This window comes from Petromyzon marinus, chromosome 4 (genome assembly GCF_048934315.1).
Source record: "Petromyzon marinus isolate PM22_M1 ecotype Great Lakes invasive population chromosome 4, UKy_Petmar_22M1.pri1.0, whole genome shotgun sequence".
Taxonomy (NCBI): Eukaryota; Metazoa; Chordata; class Hyperoartia; order Petromyzontiformes; family Petromyzontidae; genus Petromyzon; species Petromyzon marinus.
Genome location: NC_133670.1, coordinates 24,091,938 through 24,114,581, shown reverse-complemented (window position 1 = coordinate 24,114,581; position 22,644 = coordinate 24,091,938). Strand labels below are relative to the sequence as shown.

Sequence of the window (22,644 nt, the reverse complement as noted above, 5' to 3'; positions counted from 1 at the left end):
CTGACACACACACACACTGACACACACACACACTGACACACACACACACACTGACACACACACACACACTGACACACACACACACACACACACTGACACACACTGACACACACACACACACTGACACACACACACACACACACTGACACACACACACACTGACACACACACACACTGACACACACACACACTGACACACACACACACTGACACACACACACACTGACACACACACACACTGACACACACACACACTGACACACACACACACTGACACACACACACACTGACACACACACACACTGACACACACACACACTGACACACACACACACTGACACACACACACACTGACACACACACACACTGACACACACACACACTGACACACACACACACTGACACACACACACACTGACACACACACACACTGACACACACACACACTGACACACACACACACTGACACACACACACACACACTGACACACACACACACACACACTGACACACACACACACACACACTGACACACACACACACACACACTGACACACACACACACACACACTGACACACACACACACACACACTGACACACACACACACACACACTGACACACACACACACACACACTGACACACACACACACACACACTGACACACACACACACACACACACACTGACACACACACACTGACACACACACTGACACACACACTGACACACACACTGACACACACACACACACACACACTGACACACACACACACACTGACACACTGACACACACACACTGACACACTGACACACTGACACACTGACACACACACTGACACACACACACACACTGACACACACACACACACACTGACACACTGACACACACACACACACTGACACACACACACACACTGACACAAAGATTCCCCCGTGCAGCTTCAACAGACTGTAGGGGCAAGTGCTGTTAGCGAGCACCTATGAAGGCCGGCACAGCACACGAGGGGGTGGGTGGCCAGCACCACACCCGGCCGCCTTTGTCTCCCCAGTGGCGATGTTTACACACCAGGTACTCATTTGAGGCTGAGTCGACCTAGGGGAGGCCCAGGTCCGGTTCAGATAATATTCACCGGTGTTGGTGGTCGTAGGCGGGAATCGAACTCGGTTCGCCGGGTTTCGTAGCGAGAGTGCGCTAACCAGTACACGACCGCTCCCCCATCACCCCACCCACACACATCACTACCACACACACATCATCTTCATCACGAACACACACACACACAACGATCTCGCGCTCTCTCTCACACACACACGCACACCCCACTACCAAACACACACACATCATCATCATCATCACGAACACACACATCATCATCACGACCACACACACACACAACGATCTCGCGCTCTCTCTCACACACACACGCACACACCACTACCACACACACACATCATCATCACGAACACACACATCATCATCACTACCACACACATCATCATCATCACGACCACACACACACACACAACGATCTCGCGCTCTCTCTCACACACACACGCACACACCACTACCACACACACACATCATCATCACTACCACACACATCATCATCATCACGACCACACACACACAACGATCTCGCGCTCTCTCTCACACACACACGCACACACCACTACCACACACACACACACATCATCATCACGAACACACACATCAGCATCACTACACACATCATCATCACCGCACACATACACACAACGATCTCGCGCTCTCTCTCACACGCACACACCACTACCACACACGCACACATCATCATCACGAACACACGCACACATCATCATCACGAACACACACACACACACAACGATCTCGCGCTCTCTCTCACACACACACGCACACACCACTACCACACACACACATCATCATCACTACCACACACATCATCATCATCACGACCACACACACACACACACAACGATCTCGCGCTCTCTCTCACACACACACGCACACACCACTACCACACACACACATCATCATCACTACCACACACATCATCATCATCACGACCACACACACACAACGATCTCGCGCTCTCTCTCACACACACACGCACACACCACTACCACACACACACACACATCATCATCACGAACACACACATCATCATCACTACACACATCATCATCACCGCACACATACACACAACGATCTCGCGCTCTCTCTCACACGCACACACCACTACCACACACGCACACATCATCATCACGAACACACGCACACATCATCATCACGAACACACACACACACACAACGATCTCGCGCTCTCTCTCACACACACACGCACACACCACTACCACACACACACATCATCATCACTACCACACACATCATCATCATCACGACCACACACACACAACGATCTCGCGCTCTCTCTCACACACACACGCACACACCACTACCACACACACACACACATCATCATCACGAACACACACATCATCATCACTACACACATCATCATCACCGCACACATACACACAACGATCTCGCGCTCTCTCTCACACGCACACACCACTACCACACACGCACACATCATCATCACGAACACACGCACACATCATCATCACGAACACACACATCATCATCACCACACACATACACACATCATCATCACCACACACATACACACATCATCATCACCACACACATACACACATCATCATCACCGCACACATACACACATCATCATCACCACACACATACACACATCATCATCACCGCACACATACACACGAGCCCACATTCGCCGGAGTGGCCGCCTCGCGTTCAGTCCGCGTAGACGATGAAGCCAGCGAAGGTGGAGTATTTGTTGGTGTTGCCGCCGTGCGCCTTGCCTCCGTCCAGCTTCACGTAGACCTCGTCGCCCGCGTCCAGGTGCAGGATCACCGAGTTGCTCGCGTAGTCGTAGTTCTGGTCGGCGTCTTGCGCGATGGAGCTCGCCCTCACCTGCGGGGGGGGGCGGGGTGGAGGGGCCAGGAGGGGGGGGGGGTGAGAGCGGTGGACGGTGCCCGGGCCACGTGGTGCACAATTCCTAGCTCATAGCCTGATGAAGCTGGCTGTTGTTGCTGTTGTTGCTGCTGCTGTTGTTGCTGTAATGACCAGCGGAACGGTCTCGCACTTAGCATTGTAAATGCGGTGGGGGTTTCTCTTCCCCAAGCCCACCGGCACGTGTTGTTTACGTGGCAACACCTTGCCAATGGGCTCTGTCGTGGGTCGGCAAACGGTCACGGCTCGTGCAGGTCGCCCTCGCTTCGCGCCGCAGGAGATGCGTTCGCACCGAGCCGAATCGCGTCGCAGGGAACCGCGCGGTCAGCCACCGCTGCGATGCACCGCACAGACGCAGCTGCATGCCGAGTAGCGCTCACAGTGCGGTACGCAATGCTCATAGGTGCTCGCTAACTGAACATCAGTGCTCGCTAACCGAACACAGCTGCCTGCCGAGTAACGTTCACAGTGCAGTACGCATTGCTCATAGGTGCTCGCAAGCTGGCACGTGCCCCAACAGCCTGTATTTGATATGCAGAAGGACTTCGTCGTTGTTTGTTGTTGTGTGCGCGCGGTGTGTGCGCGTATTATGTAACTCTGCATGTGACTCAGCGACGAATGTCTGAACCGGTCCTGGCCCTCCCCTAGGTTGACTCAGCCCTTAAATGAGTAGTACCTGGTGCGGTGTGATAACGCCAGCGCTGGGGAGACAAAGGCAGCTAGGCGAGGTACTGGCCAATCATTCCCTCGTGTGCCGTGCCGGCCTTAATAGATGCTCGCAAAACGACACTTACTCCAACGAGTCTGTTTAAAAACAAAAACTACACGTGGGATCTGTGTTTTGTTCTTCGAGTTGCACGTGAAAAAAAATAGAATCACTTTAATGCGACAGCAAATTCTTCAGAGAGGCAGAGAGAGAGAGAGAGATGGGGCAGACGCGGAGAGACCCACACACAGGGTTGTGCGGTGTAGTGGAATCGGTCTATACCTTATGTGGGCGCAGATCAATTGCACCACAGAGACGCCCTTAACTTTTTGACCTCTCCATCAAAGATCACGCGTACAGCCGCTCAATGAAGAACAATAGTCCACAAAACACACAACACGCGCGCGCACACACACCGTGCCATCGATCCGCTGTGTCTCTGTGAGACTGCGTCTGTTCATCTGCGTGTGTCTCTGTGTCTGTTAGTCTTCTGTATGTATGTCTCTATCAGTCTGGGTGTGTGCATCTCTAGAGGTGCGTTGTATGTGTTTCTGCATGCCTGTTAGTCAGTGTGTGTGTATCTGCATGCCTGTTAGTCAGTGTATATGTGTATCTGCATGCCTGTTAGTCAGTGTGTGTGTGTATGTGGTGGTCCCCCTCTTTAAGAAGGGCGACCGCACAGACTGTAACAACTACAGGAGCATCTCACTCCTCCGTGTGCCGGGAAAGGTCCTGGCAAGGATTATTCAACATCGCCTTGCCAGGCACGCTGAGGAGAGGCTTGCGGAGCCCCAATGCGGTTTCAGGAAAGGGAGGTCCTGCACAGATGCCAAATTTTCTGTCCGTCTGCTACAGCAGAGGTGTAGGGAATTACAACAAAACCTACATCTCTGCTTCATTGACCTGGTCAAGGCCTATGATACAATCAGTAGGCCTGGGCTCTGTGTTGTTCTTCGTGCTTTTGGAGTCCCTGACACTCTGCTCACGATCATTAAGGACCTTCATGATGGTGAGCAGGCCCGGGTAAAACTACGTGGCTGGGAGTCAGAGCCATTTCCTGTACACCTTGGGGTGCGACAGCGATGTCCTCTGGCTCCCACATTATTTAACATCTATTTTGACCACGTAGTTCGTGAAGCCTTCAATAGCTGTACCGGGGGAATCTCCATTTGGTACAGATATAATGGGAGGCTGATCGATGCCCGGGTGCGGTCAAAGGATGGCTCCCTATTGCTCAACCACGTTATGTATGCCGATGATTTGGTAATAGCTGCTCATTCAGAGGAGGAGTTGGAGACGCTGCTGTTGAGACTGGAGCGTGCCACTAAGAGATGGGGCCTTACCATCAACTACCAAAACTAAGCACCTGCCTGGGTATTTTGTACCATCGGACACTCCACCCCCACAACTTCCAATCGGAGATGGGGCAGTTGTGGAGAGAGTGGAGAGTTTCCCATACCTGGGCTTTGTGCTGATGACCGGATCCAGTTTAACAGCAGAGGTCTCACTCCGAATCAGTCGAGCGGCAATATCTTTTCATCGGTTGCGTAACGCTGTGTGGAAGCTACCTGGTCTGTCGCTCCGCACTAAGCTTCAGGTCTTCTCGGCCACGGTCATTCCCTTCTCTACGCTTGCGAAACGTGGACCCCCTTAATGGAACATCTTCGCTGGTTAGAAACATTTAGGGTGGCCTGCCTACGATCCATCCTGGGTTTAACCAGGCTGGATTGTGTGAGGAGCTCACAAATACTTGAAAGATCTGGGCAAGGTCCCATCGGTGAGCTCCTGCGGCAGGCAAGGCTGCGATGGCTGGGCCATGTGGCCCGCATGCCCAGCCACCGCATGCCGAAACAGCTTTGGTTCGGCCGGAACGAGGGGGCGAAACGGGCGCGGCACGGGCTAAAGAAGAGATGGAGTGATGTGGTACAGCAGGACGTGGAGCTGAGTGGACTTGCCGATGACTGGTACCAGCGGTGTCAATGATCGGCCTATGTGGAGGAGGCTCGTGATTGACGCTATTGGGCAGTTGGAGGCAGTCGCCCTCCAACAACAACGGAGGGCGGAGGAGCGACGCTCACAACAGCGAGCAGAGCGCCGGGTGGCTAAAGCACAGCAGGTTGGCACAGTAGGGGGCATAGGTGGTGCATCAGCAAATCATCTTAGTTAGTCTACCCGTGGTACTTGGGTCTGCCCCGTGACCTCCTGCCAGCGGGCGTTCGACACTTCACGTGTCGTCAAGGTGCACATGGCCTGGCACAAACGTCGTGGTGACGTCACCGCCACTTAGTGGCGAATGGCGGTTGTTGTTGTGTGTATCTGCATGCCTGTTGTCAGTGTGTGTGTATCTGCATGCCTGTTAGTCGGTGTGTGTGTGTGTTGCTGGGGAACGGTGTCTCAGTGGTTAGCATGCTGCACTACGAACCCCGGCGATCCGAGTTCGATTCACCGCTCACCAGTGACGATTATGTGAACCGGTAGTGGGCCTCCCCTAAGTCGACTCAGCCTCAAATGAGTACCCCGTGCGATTTGTAAACATCGTCACTGGGGAGACAAAGACGATCGGGCGTGGTGCTGTCCAACCCCCTGGTGTGCCTTGCTGGCCTTCATAGGTGCTCACGAACATCACTTACCCCAAGAATATGTGAAGTCTATAGGAGGATCTGTATCTTGTGTCTGTATATATGTCTATCTGCTCGTGTATCTGTCCATGTATATATCTGCCAGTCAACCCATGGCATCTGCAGTGTCTGACCCGTGACCTCCTGTCACCGAGCCTTCGACACTTCACGTGGCTTCGAAGTGCACCTAGCCTGGCACACGCGCCGTGGTGACGTCACCACCACTTAGTGGCGACGAACAGCGGTTGTTGTTGTTGTGTCTCTGTCAGTCTTTGTATGTCTCTCGGTGTTTCTATCAGTCTGTGCGTATGCCTCTCTGTGTCTAAATCAGTCTGTCGGTGTGTCAGTCTCTGTATTCACATCGTAGTGTCTCTCTGGTTCATCATGGGACCTCCCTTGCCAGCATAAAAAAAATAAGAATAGGTTTTAACCCTTGCTGGCAATCAAACAGGAGGTTGTTAAGATGTTAAAACACCAAACAGAAACATTTTGCAAGGAACAATGTCTGCATTAACCACATATTCTTGTGAGCATGCAAACAAACATAAAATGCTCCGGTAGTTTATGATGATGCATCGTCTTTGAAACTGATTGGGCCACACCAGAGAGAGCTTTCTTTCGAGCCTCGTCTCAAACGGCGTTAGATCAGAGGACGCCAAGAAGGCGAGCAGCACAAAGACAATGCCACTACCAGGACATTGAGAGCTTGGGGTGAGCAGCTACATCATGGGACCTCCCTTGCCAGTGTCTCTCTCTCTCTGGTGTTTGATCAAGACGACACGAAATGATGGCGGTGCCTGTGATCCAGCACTGTGCAGGCAGGGAGGGTTGGTGGATCACCACGTGGATTGTCGTGAAACTTCCTTCCCGCGGGCGTTGAGGAGAGGGCCATACCCTGACTTGCCAGGAGAAGACGGCACAGCAAAAATACGGACTCCCATCTCTTCCCCCTCTATCGGAGAGACAGAAGCGCCTCCCAAACTGCAGTCCTCGCCACCCACCAGAACGCTACGTCTTTCCGTGCTCACCGGTGAAATAAAAATGTACTCCGTTCCACGCTGCACGCGCCCGATGATTGTTAAACACGTCACATGCGGCGCGATAAGCAATATAAGCAACGTCTCGTCGAACGCGCGCACATGCACACGTTTAACACGTGCGCGCGCACACACACACACACACGTGGAACACGTGTACACACACACGTGGAGCACGTGTACACACACACAAATGGAACACGTGTACACACACGTGGAACATGTGTACACACACACACGTGGAACACGTGTACACACACACGTGTACACACACACGTGGAACACGTGTACACACACGTGGAACACGTGTACACACAGACACACGTGGAACACGTGTACACACGTGTACACACACACGTGGAACATGTGTACACACACACGCACGCTGGGATCTCAAACTTAATTTGAATGGGCTCTCGATTAACGCGGGCTACATTGTTAGTTTTGTTGTTGTGTGTGCAACCACGCTCACAATACGAACTGGAATTTTTATAGAGCGCGATTTTTGTTTGATGATGGCTGGTGTTGTGCTAATTCCTTGAGTTTGATTGTATTGGTTGCACGGCTATTGCAAGGGAGATCCGTGGGGGCCGTGAGCACAGAAATAAAACACAGACCCAAAACATAAACAGAGGACGAGGACGAGGTCCTTAAGGGATATTGCAAACCAACAATCACAACTAACAAACATCTAAACTTGATTTGGCGCTTTCGTGACTGCAGGAATTACTCCTTGTTTTTTTCGGTAAAGTCACGTAGAAATAAGAAATAATAATAAAATTACATAATAGCATACGACGTTTTGATTGCAACGCAAGCAATCATCAACAGGCACAGAAGAGCTAAATTTAAGAGAGAGAGGAAACACAGAACCGCAGATATATATAGACACCTAAGTAGAGGGAGTTAACACAGAGACACAAAGAGAGACACACGTATGGAGCACAGAGAGATAGGGGTCTCTGTGCCGAGGCCTTAGCATGTAGGGGAGACAAAGAGAGATGGAGAAGCACATCAAATCGAACACGATTTAGTAAAATTTGGAAACAATATAATGCAACATAGAGGGTCGGTCAAAACACAATTAACGTATGGTCTGGTTGATTACGTTATTTCAAAGATTGCTAAATTATAAGTTAAGTGTGAAAATTTGAGAGAGAGACAAGAACCTATATACGGAGACACAAAAAACAGACATAAGTAGAGAGAGAAGAAGCAGAGACACAGAGAGGAATATAAAACAATACAGCGTAGATAGCCGGCCAACAGAACAGTCAACACTCTACCTGGCTGATTACGTTCCTCTAAGGATTGCTAAATTTAAGAGAGTGATAGAGTACAGATCGCAGACACATATATAGACATCTAAGCAGACAGAGTTAGCACAGAGACATACAGAGAGAGACACACATATGGGACACAGTGAAACAGTGTCTCTGTGCCGAAGCCTTAAATAGAGGGAGAGGGGGGGGGCGGCGGAGACTGAGAGATAAAGGGATACAAATTAGCAGGGACTGACTTGGAGCAAGAGGAGGCACACCACACACATGTGCATGTGCTGCGGGGAAAGGGGAACGTCGCCGCAGTGTGGAGAGGGGCACAAAATCAGCATGTACCAAGGGAACGTGGGGCAGCGAGGGGGGGGGGGGTGTACAGATTAGCATGCCCACAGGGACTGCGGAGAGAGACAAGACACATACACGGAGACACAAAGGCAGCCACACAAGTAGAGACAACAACAGAGACAAACCCAAGTTAATTGTGACATTTGAGAGGGAGACAAGACACATACACGTAGACACAAAGGCAGAAACACAGGTAGAGACAACACAGAGACACAAACTTAAGTGTGACATTTGAGAGAGAGACAAGACACATACACGGAGACACAAAGGCAGACACACAAGCAGAGACAACGCAAAGACACAGACTTGATACCTCCCCGTAGAAGTGGTTCAAACTTCATTTGGCGCTTTCGTGACTTCAGGAATGACTCTTTACGTTTTTTCGGTAAAGTTACGTAGAAATAAGAAATAATAATAAAATTACATAATAGCATACGACGTTTCGATTGCAACGCAAGCAATCATCAACAGGCACAGAAGAGCTAAATTTAAGAGAGAGAGGAAACACAGAACCGCAGATATATATACAGACACCTAAGTAGAGGGAGTTAACACAGAGACACAAAGAGAGACACACGTATGGAGCACAGAGAGACAGGGTCTCTGTGCCGAGGCCTTAGCATGTAGGGGAGACAAAGAGAGATGGAGAAGCACATCAAATCGAACACGATTTAGTAAAATTTGGAAACAATGCTTTTCCAAAGCCAAGGAACCAAAAGGTACGTATAGCACCACACCGGACAGAATGTCAGTTGTAAAACATTCATACGAAGTGGTCTGAATCATCTTGACTTAAAGCTTTCGTGACTGCAGGAATTCAAGTTCTTTGGGTCTTTGGGTATTTTTTTTGTTCGACGTGACTTTACCGAAAGACCCCAAGAATATGGTCTGAATCATGTCGACGCACGATATTAGCTCACGCTCAGACAGACAAGAGGAGAGAGAGGGAGAGAGAGGGAGAGAGAGAGAGGACGACTCAGAGGCACCGCAGACGATTGAGACCCAGCGGCGGCCACCAGTCCATAGAGGCGGACGAGGGCGGTCGCCTAGAGCGCCAAGTTAAGTGGGGCGCCAATTTCGAGGGGAAATATACAAATACAAATATACGAATACAAAAATACAAATAAAAAAATCCGAATAAAAAACATGCAAAACATATAAATAAAAAAATACTAAGAAATATATACAAACAAAAAAATACGAATACAAAATTACGCAGACAATAACTAAAATGTAATTATTTCAATTCCCGTGCGCATACTAAGGGAATATGAATTATAATTAATTCACAAACATTTCTGGGAATGTATTGGTTGGACGGACGGACGTACAAACCGAATAATTATGCCTCTGTTTAAAAAAAAAATACGCTTACAAAAACACTTAACGGGATATATGGGCAACACGTTTCCCAGTTTACCAAAACACCTCGGCCTGGGTCTGCCCTCGGGCGCCAATTGCTGGCAGCAGCGAGTCGAGGGATGCCCCTGTTGGGAAGGCAGCAGCAGCAGCAGCAGCCGGTCCTACCAACAATTACCAACGCTCTGCGATCCTCTCTCTATAAATGAATGTTGTTGTTGTTTTCAACACGCACCTGATAGGCTCAAAGTAACGACGTCACCTTTCACTCCCTCTAATTGAGACCGAGACAGGAGGGCTTCTTCACAATTCTCGCTCATCGCCTGATGAGGCTGGCTGCCATCAGCGGCGAAGCGTCACGGTCCTCGAATTGTAAACATCGCGGACTTGTTTACTAATTGGCACGTTTTGTTTGCGTGACAAACCTTATTAAATTGGTGGTGGGCAGGTTCACCGACGCATTTATATTAATGCGATCAAACCCCCCCCCACACCCCCTAAAAAAAGAAAAACCCTTTATCATGGACATATTAAGGAGTTATCGACCAAATTAATGAGTGTCTTCGTGTAGCGTGCAGAGCTTTGTACATGTCATAATCTGTGCTCTTTGTAATGTATAGTATCATATTATTAATAAATAATATTATAATTATTTATAATTATTATAAATTATTATAATATGTATTATCAATAGAGTCGTCGTGTAAAGCCATGGGCGGAGTTTGGTGCACGCGGGGCACAGCGGCGGGCAATGACTCCCCCCCCCACCACCAAACTTGACACATGAATTGATTTTCAGGAGTTTACAAGAAAAATTAAAGGTTAATTAATTAATTATATGCACGCGCGATTCCGAATGTGAGGGACAAAGCGAACCACTGCCACCCCCACCCCAAATCTAGAAGGCAAACTCCGCCTACGCGTAAATCCCTTTGCCAATCTACTGCTGGATGAAGACATCCCCACGCCGTGTTTGCCATGGGGGCTTCTTTGACCAATACCGCAGCACCCCTGGTCAGCGCCGGCTTCGAATCTCCCTCTCCGCTGACATTATCCGGGAATGGGAGTCAGACTGCAGCGGTGGTTCTTATGTTAGGGCGCTAACCGGTGCGCCACCGCTCCCCCACCGCCGCGTTGAATACATTGCATTACTGCGGCTGCACGGGGGAGCATAAAAGTAAAACTCTATTAGGGAGCCGGCAGAGCCTTCGAGGAAGACTTTCGTCTCTCGACACGCGTCCGTGCCGCCTCATGCCTTCAAAGTTTGCCAGTGATGCATCGCGAAACTAAGCAGCGTCTGTCAGCCAGCCAATACATTGTTTGTCTCTGTCATATTATTCTTACTGCGCATACAAATATTTACGTCCCCTTTCCCCCCGAATAGCTTTTCACAGGCTGTTTGCTTCCAACGAGCGAGCGCCTCTTGATGACGGCACGAAGGTTCGGCGTGGTCGGAGCCACGCCCAGCCGCCTTTGTATCCCCATTTGCTGGTGATTTGAATATTGAGCCTGGAACTCTCTTTTTTAAGGATGAAATCTAGCTCGGAATAGGCCCAATGCCCGGCTCAGAGATCGCTCGTCCTGTGGTTGCTGGCCGTGGTTAGGAATCGAATTCTGGTAGCTGGGATCGGTAACACATTGAGTTAACTAACCACTGTGCCACCGCTCCCTTTCTCTGCCCACACAAAGACCCACCCCATAGAGTCTTGAACAGACTGTCGGGGCAAGTGTTTTTCGCGGGAATCTCTGAAGGCCGACACGGCACACGAGGGGGTGGGCTGGCCAGAACCACGCACGACCGCCTTTGTCTCTCTAGTGGCGATGTTCACATACCGCACCAGGTACTCATTTGAGGCTGAGTCGACCTATGGGAGATCCAGCATCAGTTGATATTCGCCATTGGTATTGGCCCCACACTCACACAAAGATCACCCGTATAGCCTGAACAGACTGTCGGGGCAAGTGCTGTTAGCGAGCACCTATGAAGGCCGACACTGTGGCACACGAGGGGGTGGGTGGCCAGCACCACGCCAGACCGCCTTTGACTCTCTAGTGGCGATGTTCACGCACCGCACCAGGTACTCATTTGAGGCTGAGTCGACCTAGGGGAGGCCCAGGACCAGTTCGGATAATCGTCACTGGTGTTAGCCGCGCACTCACTCACACGCCGCCACACACAGACCGACCCGAGGCGGGCAGCCTGGGTCGTCACGCAGCCTACAAGGCTCGCGAGCCTGCAACACAGGAGCCGCTTGTCCTCTGGGTTCATCTTCAATGAAGCGCACGGTGCCGTCAGTAGATGTCTCTTCGGCATGCACGGGGTAGTGAGTGAGTGCTGTCGGGGCGAGCCCGAGACGAGCAGCTGCGAGCGACTGGCGTCCTAGGGCGAGCCGTGCAATCGGCGCCCCCACCTCCAAACCCCAAGGGCAGATCCAGGCTGAGAGGGGTTTTTTTTCGTGGTAAACTGGGAAACTTGTTGCCCCGAATTTCCGTTTAATGTTTTTGGAAGCGTATTTTTTTTTTAATCAGAGGCATAATTATTCGGTTTGTCCGTCTGTCCAACCAATACATTCTCAGGAATGTTGATAAATTAATTATAATTAATATTCCATCTGTACGTGCACGTGGGGATTAAAACAATGACATCTACGTTTTTACGTATTTACATTTTTCGCCTCGACTTTTGGCGCTCCACTTAACTTGGCGCCCTAGGCGACCGCCCTCGTTCGCCTCCATGGACGGGTGACCTCCACTGCTTGCAGTTTATGACGGGTCGGCTCTATCCGGGAGTGCGTCCCAAAACATCAGCTCGTGTGCTCTTGAAAACCACAACTTCTCTCGGCACCAGCGACAGAGGACCGCGATAACGCGTGGGAGAAGGGTGTTGATATTTCCTCCACGAATATTGGACCGATCCAAGGAACTTCAGCAAACTTCCAATGCCACGCGTTGTAAACCTTCACGCGCAGCATCGCCGATGACCGCGGGTGGAACAAGCGGGCTCCTCCGCTCAGCACGTCGTGGAATTGTAGCTCACAACATTAAATATCCAATCGCTATAGTCAATCGCTGCGACGCTTATCCGACTTCACGTCTATCTGGATCCAATTGCAAGGTCTCCCACCCCCTTTCACGAGAACCATCTCTTTTTTAATTAACCTCGCTCGCTCGCTCACGCCCAGGGCTTCGTTTAAACCGGAGGTGTCCGGGGATGATTGAACTCCAGGATTGGGGTTGGGAGTTCCATTGGGACTCACGACCGTCTCGATACAGTACTAGACATTGCGTAACCAGCGAATTGGTAAGAGAGAAATAGTTTAGTTTTATGTGCGTATGTTTTTGAAGTTAATTGTTTACCTTTAGTGCACTTTGCACTTCTATCGTGTTTGTGTACTGTTGTTGTAACGCTCTGGCCCGTCCCTACTGGACATCTGTGAAAAAGAGCTTTATAGCTCATCGGATTCTTCCAGCAAAAAAAACCCACAATTGGGATTCTGCATTGTCTTTCTCGCGTGCCAACTAAGCAAGCTACCCGCTCTACTCGGCGCCCGCCACTCGCTCGTAACGCCAAACGCCGACCGAGGCTCCCTTAACGGATTGGTCCCGCCGGCTTTCGGCGCTCGTACCCCCCACCAACCCACCCCACAGCACCCCCTTGTACCTCCCTCCCCACGTACCTGCCCGTTCTTGCACAGGTCGGCCCACATGCTGGTGCCGTCCCCTCCTCGCATGAGCACGTGGTAGGTGAAGAAGTACGTGCCCGAGATGGAGCACGTGAACTTGCCGCTGCCCGGGTCGTAGTGGTTGCCCAGGTTGGTGACGACGTCGTCGAAGCGCAGCACCTCGTAGCCCTCGTGCGGGTTGCGGAGCCCCGCGTAGAACGCGATCTTGGGCGCCGAGTAGTAGGTGGGCACGCTGACGGCACCCGAGCCGGGCAGCAGCGCGCCGGGAGGGCCCGCCACCCCTCGCTCGCCCTGCGGACCCCGAGGGCCCGGAGGCCCCGGCTCGCCCTGGGGCCCGCGCGGCCCCGTTTTGCCCGCGCGGCCCTGCTCGCCGCGCGGCCCCGACATCTGCAGCGTGGGGGTCGTGAGCGCGTGGCCCCGCTCCGCCGCGTCCCTGGGCCGGGCGGCGGCGGCGGCGGCGGCGGCGGCGGCGTGGGGGTCGCACACTGTGCGGCACGTGCCCAGCATCTCGTGCGCGGCGGCCGAGTGCTTCGAGTAGACGAGGACGGGGATGGCGATGAGCAGGACGAGCACCGTCACCACCCCGACGGCCGCCGTCACGAGCCACTTGCGGCGCAGGTTCACGAAGACGGGGCGCGAGTCGGCGATCTTGGCCGTCGCCGTGATTGACGCCGCGGCCGCCGCGGCCACCGTGGCCGGCTTGGCCTGGGCACCGCGGGAGGTGTGGGGGGGTGGGGCCGGGTTATCCGACGATTTCTGGAAGGGGGTCAATGAAGGGGTGCGAGGCGAGCGCCTTCTGCGCAGTGGATCACGCGCGCACGCTGCCGTTAGCTACTGGACGTCTGTGAGCAAAAAAGCGCTTTATAGCTCATCGGGTTCCTCCAGTATAAATGAACGTTCTGATTCTGGTTATGAAACGGGGCGGGCCTGGGTTGCGGGAGTTCGATTCGCTGCCGCAGTGAACATCAGTGGCGAGTGATATACCCCGTGTCTCCACCGGTACCTGGGCGCCAATCTCTTCACCGCCGCTTCACCAACGCGCACTGACCAGCGCGGTGAAGTATGGCCAAGCAACTTTCCAGGACCTCACACGGCGTTGGGATGCCTTAATCCAGCAGTGGATTGACAAAGTAGCCGCGCGTTTATTACGAACAGCGCAGTTGAAACGATTAAACCGGTGTCTGACTTTTGTAATTGCTTTTTTTATTTTATAAAACGGTTACCGGTTCCTGCCCCCCCCCCCCTCTCGGGTATCTTGTAACGAAGCCAACACCAAGAGGCACCTTGAAGCCGCGTGGAGTGGCGGAGTCTCGCTGGCAAGGAGGTCACGGGGGAAGACCCCGGTGCCATGGGTTGACTCAATGGGATGACTAGCAAAATGCACCACCTGTGCTACACACTGCGCTAACTTGCTGCGTTTTAGCCGCCCAGCGATCCGATCGCAGTTGCGAGCGTCGCTCTCCGTTGGAGGGCGACTGCCTCCAACTGCCCATCAGCGTCCTTCATGAACCTCCTCCACAGAGGCTGTCACCAGAGTCATCGTCTAGTCCACTCAGCCCCACATCCTCCTGTACCACATGAGCAGCCATTATCTTCTCCATCCCGTGCCTTGCCCGTTTAGCCCTTTCTATTCGGCTAAACAGGTATACTATCTCACTCTCATATACGCACACACACACACACATCCGCACCCTAACTCACATACAACGACAGACTGTGCTGTGAGCGAGCACGGCACACAAGGGTTCCGGCGGCCAACACAGCACCACACCGCAGCAGGTTATCATTTAAGGCTGAGCCGATCTAGGGGAAGTCCAAGACCTGCTCAAATATCCGTCATTGACATTGGTCGTGAGCAGGGAATCGAACTATGGTCGCCGGATTCATTGGCTGGTGCGCTGACCACTTACACTACTGCTCCTCTCTTACACACACACTCAATATCTCTCTCACACACACACACTCAATATCTCTCACACACACACACTCAATATCTCTCTCACACACCCACTCAATATCTCAAACACACACACTCAATATCTCACACACACTCACTATCTCTCTCTCACACACACACTCACTATCTCTCACACACACTCACTATCTCACACACATACACACAATATCTCACACACACACTCAATATCTCACACACACTCAATATCTCTCTCACACACTCAATATCTCTCTCACACACTCACTATCTCTCTCACACACTCACTATCTCTCTCACACACACTCACTATCTCTCTCACACACACTCACTATCTCTCTCACACACACTCAATATCTCTCTCACACACTCAATATCTCTCACACACTCACTATCTCTCTCACACACACTCACTATCTCTCTCACACACACTCACTATCTCTCACACACACTCACTATCTCTCTCAAACACCCATTCAATATCTCACACACACACTCAATATCTCACACACACTCAATATCTCTCTCACACACACACTCAATATCTCTCTCTCACACACACTCACTATCTCTATCTCACACACACTCACTATCTCTCTCACACACTCACTATCTCTCACACACACACGATCTCACACACACACACTCACTATCTCTCTCTCACACACACACACGTACTATCTCTCTCTCACACACACGTACTATCTCTCTCACACACACTATCTCACACACACACTCACTATCTCTCTCACACACACACGTACTATCTCTCTCACACACACTCACTATCTCTCTCTCACACACACTCACTATCTCTCTCACACACTCGCTATCTCTCTCACACACACTCACTATCTCACACACACACACTAACTATCTCTCACACACTCACTATCTCTCACACACACACACTATCTCACACACACACTCACTATCTCTCTCACACACACACGTACTATCTCTCTCACACACACTCACTATCTCTCTCTCACACACACTCACTATCTCTCTCACACACTCGCTATCTCTCTCACACACACTCAATATCTCTCTCACACACTCAATATCTCTCTCACACACTCACTATCTCTCTCACACACTATCTCTCTCTCACACACTCACTATCTCTCTCACACACTCACTATCTCTCTCACACACACTCACTATCTCTCTCACACACACTCAGTATCTCTCTCACACACACTCAATATCTCTCTCACACACTCAATATCTCTCTCACACACTCACTATCTCTCTCACACACACTCACTATCTCTCTCACACACACTCATTATCTCTCACACACACTCACTATCTCTCTCAAACACCCATTCAATATCTCACACACACACTCAATATCTCACACACACTCAATATCTCTCTCACACACACACTCAATATCTCTCTCTCACACACACTCACTATCTCTATCTCACACACACTCACTATCTCTCTCACACACTCACTATCTCTCACACACACACACACGATCTCACACACACACACTCACTATCTCTCTCTCACACACACACACGTACTATCTCTCTCTCACACACACGTACTATCTCTCTCACACACACACACTATCTCACACACACACTCACTATCTCTCTCACACACACACGTACTATCTCTCTCACACACACTCACTATCTCTCTCTCACACACACTCACTATCTCTCTCACACACTCGCTATCTCTCTCACACACACTCACTATCTCACACACACACACTAACTATCTCTCACACACTCACTATCTCTCTCACACACTCACTATCTCTCTCACACACACTCACTATCTCACACACACACACACTCACTATCTCTCACACACACTATCTCACACACACTCAATATCTCTCGCACACACACACACATACTCTCTCTCACACACACTCACTATCTCTCACTCACACTCACTATCTCTCACACACACACACTATAACACACACACTATCTCACACACACACACGTACTATCTCACACACACACTATCTCTCACACACATACTCACTCAATGTCTCTCTCACACACACTCACACACACACACACTATCTCTCACACACACACTCACTATCTTTCACACACTCACAACAACAACAACCGCCATTCACCACTAAGTGGCGGTGACGTCACCACGACGCTTGTGCCAGGCCATGTGCACCCTGAGGCCACGTGAAGTGTCGAACGCCCGCTGGCAGGAGGTCACGGGGCAGACCCAGGTGCCACGGGTCGACTGACTGAGATAACCGAGATGACTGGCTGATGCACCACCTGTGCCCCTTACTGTGCCAACCTGCTGTGCTTTAGCCACCCGGCGCTCCGCTCGTTGTTGTGAGCGTCGCTCCTCCGCCCTCCGTTGTTGGTGGAGGGCGACTACCTCCAACTGCCCAGTAGCGTCCTTCACAAGCCTCCTCCACAGAGGCCGATCTTGACACCGCTGGTACCAGTCATCGGCAAGTCCACTCAGCTCCACGTCCTCCTGTACCACATCACTCCATCTCCTCTCTAGCCCGTGCCGCGCCCGTTTAGCCCCCTCAATCCGGCCGAACAAAAGCTGTTTCGGCATGCGGTGGCTGGGCATGCGGGCTACATGACCCAGCCATCGCAGCCTTGCCCGCCGGAGGAGCTCACCGATGGGACCTTGCCCAGATCTTTCAAGGATTTGTGAGCTTCTCACACAATCTAGTCTGGTTAAACCCAGGATGGATCGTAGACAGGCCAGCCTAAATGTTTCTAACCAGTGAAGATGTTCCATTAGGGGGGTCCACGTTTCGCAAGCGTAGAGAAGGGAGGGAATGACCGTGGCCGAGAAGACCTGAAGCTTAGTGCGGAGCGACAGACCAGGTAGCTTCCACACAGCGTTACGCAACCGATGAAAAGATATTGCCGCTCGACTGATTCGGAGTGAGACCTCTGCTGTTAAACTGGAGCCGGTCATAAGCACACTGCCCAGGTATGGGAAACTCTCCACTCGCTCCACAACTGCCCCATCACCGATTGGGAGTTGTGGGGGTGGAGTGTCCGATGGTACAAAATACCCAGGCACTCACACACACTATCTCTCACACACACACTCACTATCTCTCACACACTCACACTCACTATCTCTCACACACACATTATCTCACACACACTCACTATCTCACACACACACATCCGCACCCTAACTCACATACAACGGCAGACTGTGCTGTGAGCGAGCACGGCACACAAGGGTTCCGGCGGCCAACACAGCACCACACCGCAGCAGGTTATCATTTAAGGCTGAGCCGACCTAGGGGAAGTCCAAGACCTGCTCAAATATCCGTCATTGACATTGGTCGTGAGCAGGGAATCGAACTCTGGTCGCCGGATTCATTGGGTGGTGCGCTGACCACTTACACTACTGCTCCTCTCTTACACACACACTCAATATCTCTCTCTCACACACACACACAATATCTCTCTCACACACCCACTCAATATCTCACACACACACACTCAATATCTCACACACACTCACTATCTCTCTCTCACACACACACTCACTATCTCTCACACACACTCACTCTCTCACACACACACAATATCTCACACACACACTCAATATCTCACACACACTCAATATCTCTCTCTCACACACACTCACTATCTCTCTCTCACACACACTCACTATCTCTCTCACACACTCACTATCTCTCTCACCCATACACTCACTATCTCTCTCACACACTCACTATCTCTCTCACACACACACTATCTCACACACACTCACTATCTCTCTCACACACACTCACTATCTCACACACACACTCACTATCTCTCTCTCACACACACACTATAACACACACACTATCTCTCTCACACACACACACTATATCTCACACACACACAATAACAACACACACACACACTATAACACACACTATAACACACACACTATCTCACACACACACACTATAACACACACACACTATATCTCACACACACACACACAATAAGACACACACACTATAACACACACACTATAACACACACACACTATCTCACACACACACACACACACTATAACACACACACACTATATCTCACACACACACACACACTATAACACACAGACACTATAACACACACACTATAACATACAAACACACTATAACATACACACACACTATATCTCACACTATAACACACACTATAACACACACTATAACACACACTCACTATCTCACACACACTATAACACACACTATAACACACACACACACTATAACACACACTATAACACACACTATAACACACACTCACTATCTCACACACACTATAACACACACTATAACACACACACTATAACACACACTATAACACACACTATAACACACACTCACTATCTCACACACACTGTCTCTCTCTGTCTCACCTCCACGGGCCCCGGGGCGAAACGCGAGGTGGGGGCCCCCCGTGCCCCACTGCGTTCCCCCTTGGCCACGCCCGACGAGACAAGTGGGGGGCCTTGGCCGCCGCGCTGCTGCTGCTGCTGGGGTAGAGCTGGCATCGGGGTCTCTGGGAGGGGGTCCGGAGCCCCTGCCTCTCCGCTTACTCCTTTGTCCTCCTCCTCCTCCCCCTTGGGTCGTTATCGTCTCTGCTCGTCGTCTCAGGCTCAAGTTGTCGAGAGGCAGCTGGTAGGTAGGACCGATGCCCACCCCGTATGTGTGTGCATGCGTGTGTGCACGTGTGTGTGTGTTTGCGTGTGTGTGCGTGCGTGCGTGTGTATGCGTGTGTGTGTGTGCACGTGTGTGTATGCGTGTGTGCACGTGTATGCGTGTGTGTGTGTGCGTGTGTGCACGTACGGTGTGAAGGAGCAGGTGTGCCGCGAATTGCCCTGTCCGTGCGACCAGACGAAAGCTTCCTGGGCTGAACTAATTAATATTCGTTTGCACCTCGCGTGTGTGGCCTTGCTCCGGTGTGAAGTGTCTCGCGTGCCTGGCGTCTGTCCATCCGTCAGCGCGTTAGATTACCTGTCCATTCCTCGGATGCGCACGTGCATCGTCCGAATTGCGAGTGTTGTCCGCGTGTGTGTCCGTGTGTCCGTGTGTGCGTACATCTGGCTGTGTGTTCAGTTGATAAACGCTTAGGTGTGTACACTCACAGCGTGTGTCCGTCGTATGCACGTGTATCGATGCATTAACGATGTTACAGATATCAACGTCGTATCGTGTCAAATTGTTAGTGTCTGTCCGTCTCTTCTTCCATTCATCCGTCGGAATGTAAATTCGTTTATCCTACCTACCTGTCCCGTCTGTCTTCTTGTCCTAGCTCCCTGTCTGCCTACAAGTGTCCGTGAGCCGCCAACCCGCCCATCCGCCTATGTCCCCGTCCGTCTGTCTATCTGCTCGTCTCCCTCTGTGTCGATGGAGTTGATTTGACCAGGACTCCACCACTCCACGTCTCCGCGTCTCTCCGCGACCTCCGCTTTTGCCCGTGCCTAAAGAAAACTAAAAAAAAGCAACGCAGCGCTTTACCCCCCCCCCCCCCCCAACCTCCTCTCTTCTCCTCCTCCTCGCCAATAATAATACAAAAAACGAAGAATACAACCAGCACACAAAATGCTATTTCCGACGAAGACGACACGCGGGGAGCCCCGCTTCCAGCGCGCTCTTGGATGATGCGAGAGCGCAGAGGGAGCGATGCGCGCCGAGCGACGGGAGGGGCGGGCAAACCGACGGTTTAACCCTTTACCCAGCGCGGGAGAGAGCGAGCGGGCGGGCGAACGGGGGAGCGGGGGAGGGAGCCGCGGGAGAAGGAAGGGGAGGGAGGCAGAGGGGAGGGAGGATATGAGGTGGAGGGAGGGGAGCGATACGGGGACGGAAGGAGGCGATGGAGACCAAACGGGGGGGGGGGGAGAGGGGGGGAGCACGGGATGAGATGCGGGGTGGAAGAGCGGAGGAGCGGAGCAAGAGATTGAAGCAAAGGCAACGGAGGGAGAGCGGGCGAAGAGGAAGAGAGTTGGTGGATGGAGGAAAAGGAGTGGGCGCTGCATCGGATCGGACTGGAGAGCGCGCTGATTGGGAGGCAGTGGTTGGATTGGTCGTCCCCGCCGCCGCCGCCACTGCTTGCCGGCTGGTGTAGGCTTGGAGCTGCGCGGCGCACGTAGAATTTCTGTCGCACCGTACGTAGCCAACCGTGCTAATCGGATGTGCGGGGGGAAGGACAACAGCAAACGAACACAACAACAACAAGCGGTGCGTGGTGCGTGGCAGGGGGATGGCGGTGCTGAGGTGACCTCGCGTGAGTGCTGGGGGGTCTCGCCGGTCTCCTCCAACACGAACGCTCAAATAAAATGCTCGCTCATGGAAATGCGAAATATCCCAATGGACGATGTCAACACAAATGTTGTTAAGACTCGGCGCGGCGTTCCTGCGTAAACAATTGTCGGCATTGTTCCTGTGCGCGCTCCGAATTGGCACCGCATCACGTTCATGAGTTTGGAATAAATCGGGCGAGATGACGTTGACCCAGCGGCAGAGGCTACTCCGCTTCATCATGTGCATCGTCTTTGAAACTGATTGGTCCACACCAGAAACAGCTTTCTTTGGAGCCTCGTCTCAAACGGTGTTAGACCAGAGGACGCCAAAAGGCGTACGGTTAATGCAG

General features: G+C 51.7%; 1 protein-coding gene across 2 annotated transcripts; it reads right to left on the bottom strand.

Annotated features, from left to right (window-relative positions):
- Positions 1-953: 953 nt before the first annotated feature.
- Positions 954-22,077, bottom strand: LOC116937855 (complement C1q-like protein 3). Of its 2 annotated transcripts, XR_012933296.1 has the most exons (4): positions 20,411-22,077; positions 14,068-14,778; positions 2,019-3,006; positions 954-1,928 (listed from the first exon to the last, which is right to left on the bottom strand). XR_012933296.1 is itself a non-coding variant. In XM_032944972.2 (3 exons), the coding sequence occupies exons 1-3, from the start codon at positions 20,543-20,545 to the stop codon at positions 2,827-2,829; spliced, it is 1,026 nt and encodes a 341-aa protein (XP_032800863.2). In that variant the 5' UTR covers positions 20,546-22,077; the 3' UTR covers positions 954-2,826. The 2 variants fall into 2 exon arrangements, 1 of the variants encoding a protein (XP_032800863.2); XM_032944972.2 differs by having other exon boundaries at positions 954-3,006.
- Positions 22,078-22,644: the final 567 nt, after the last annotated feature.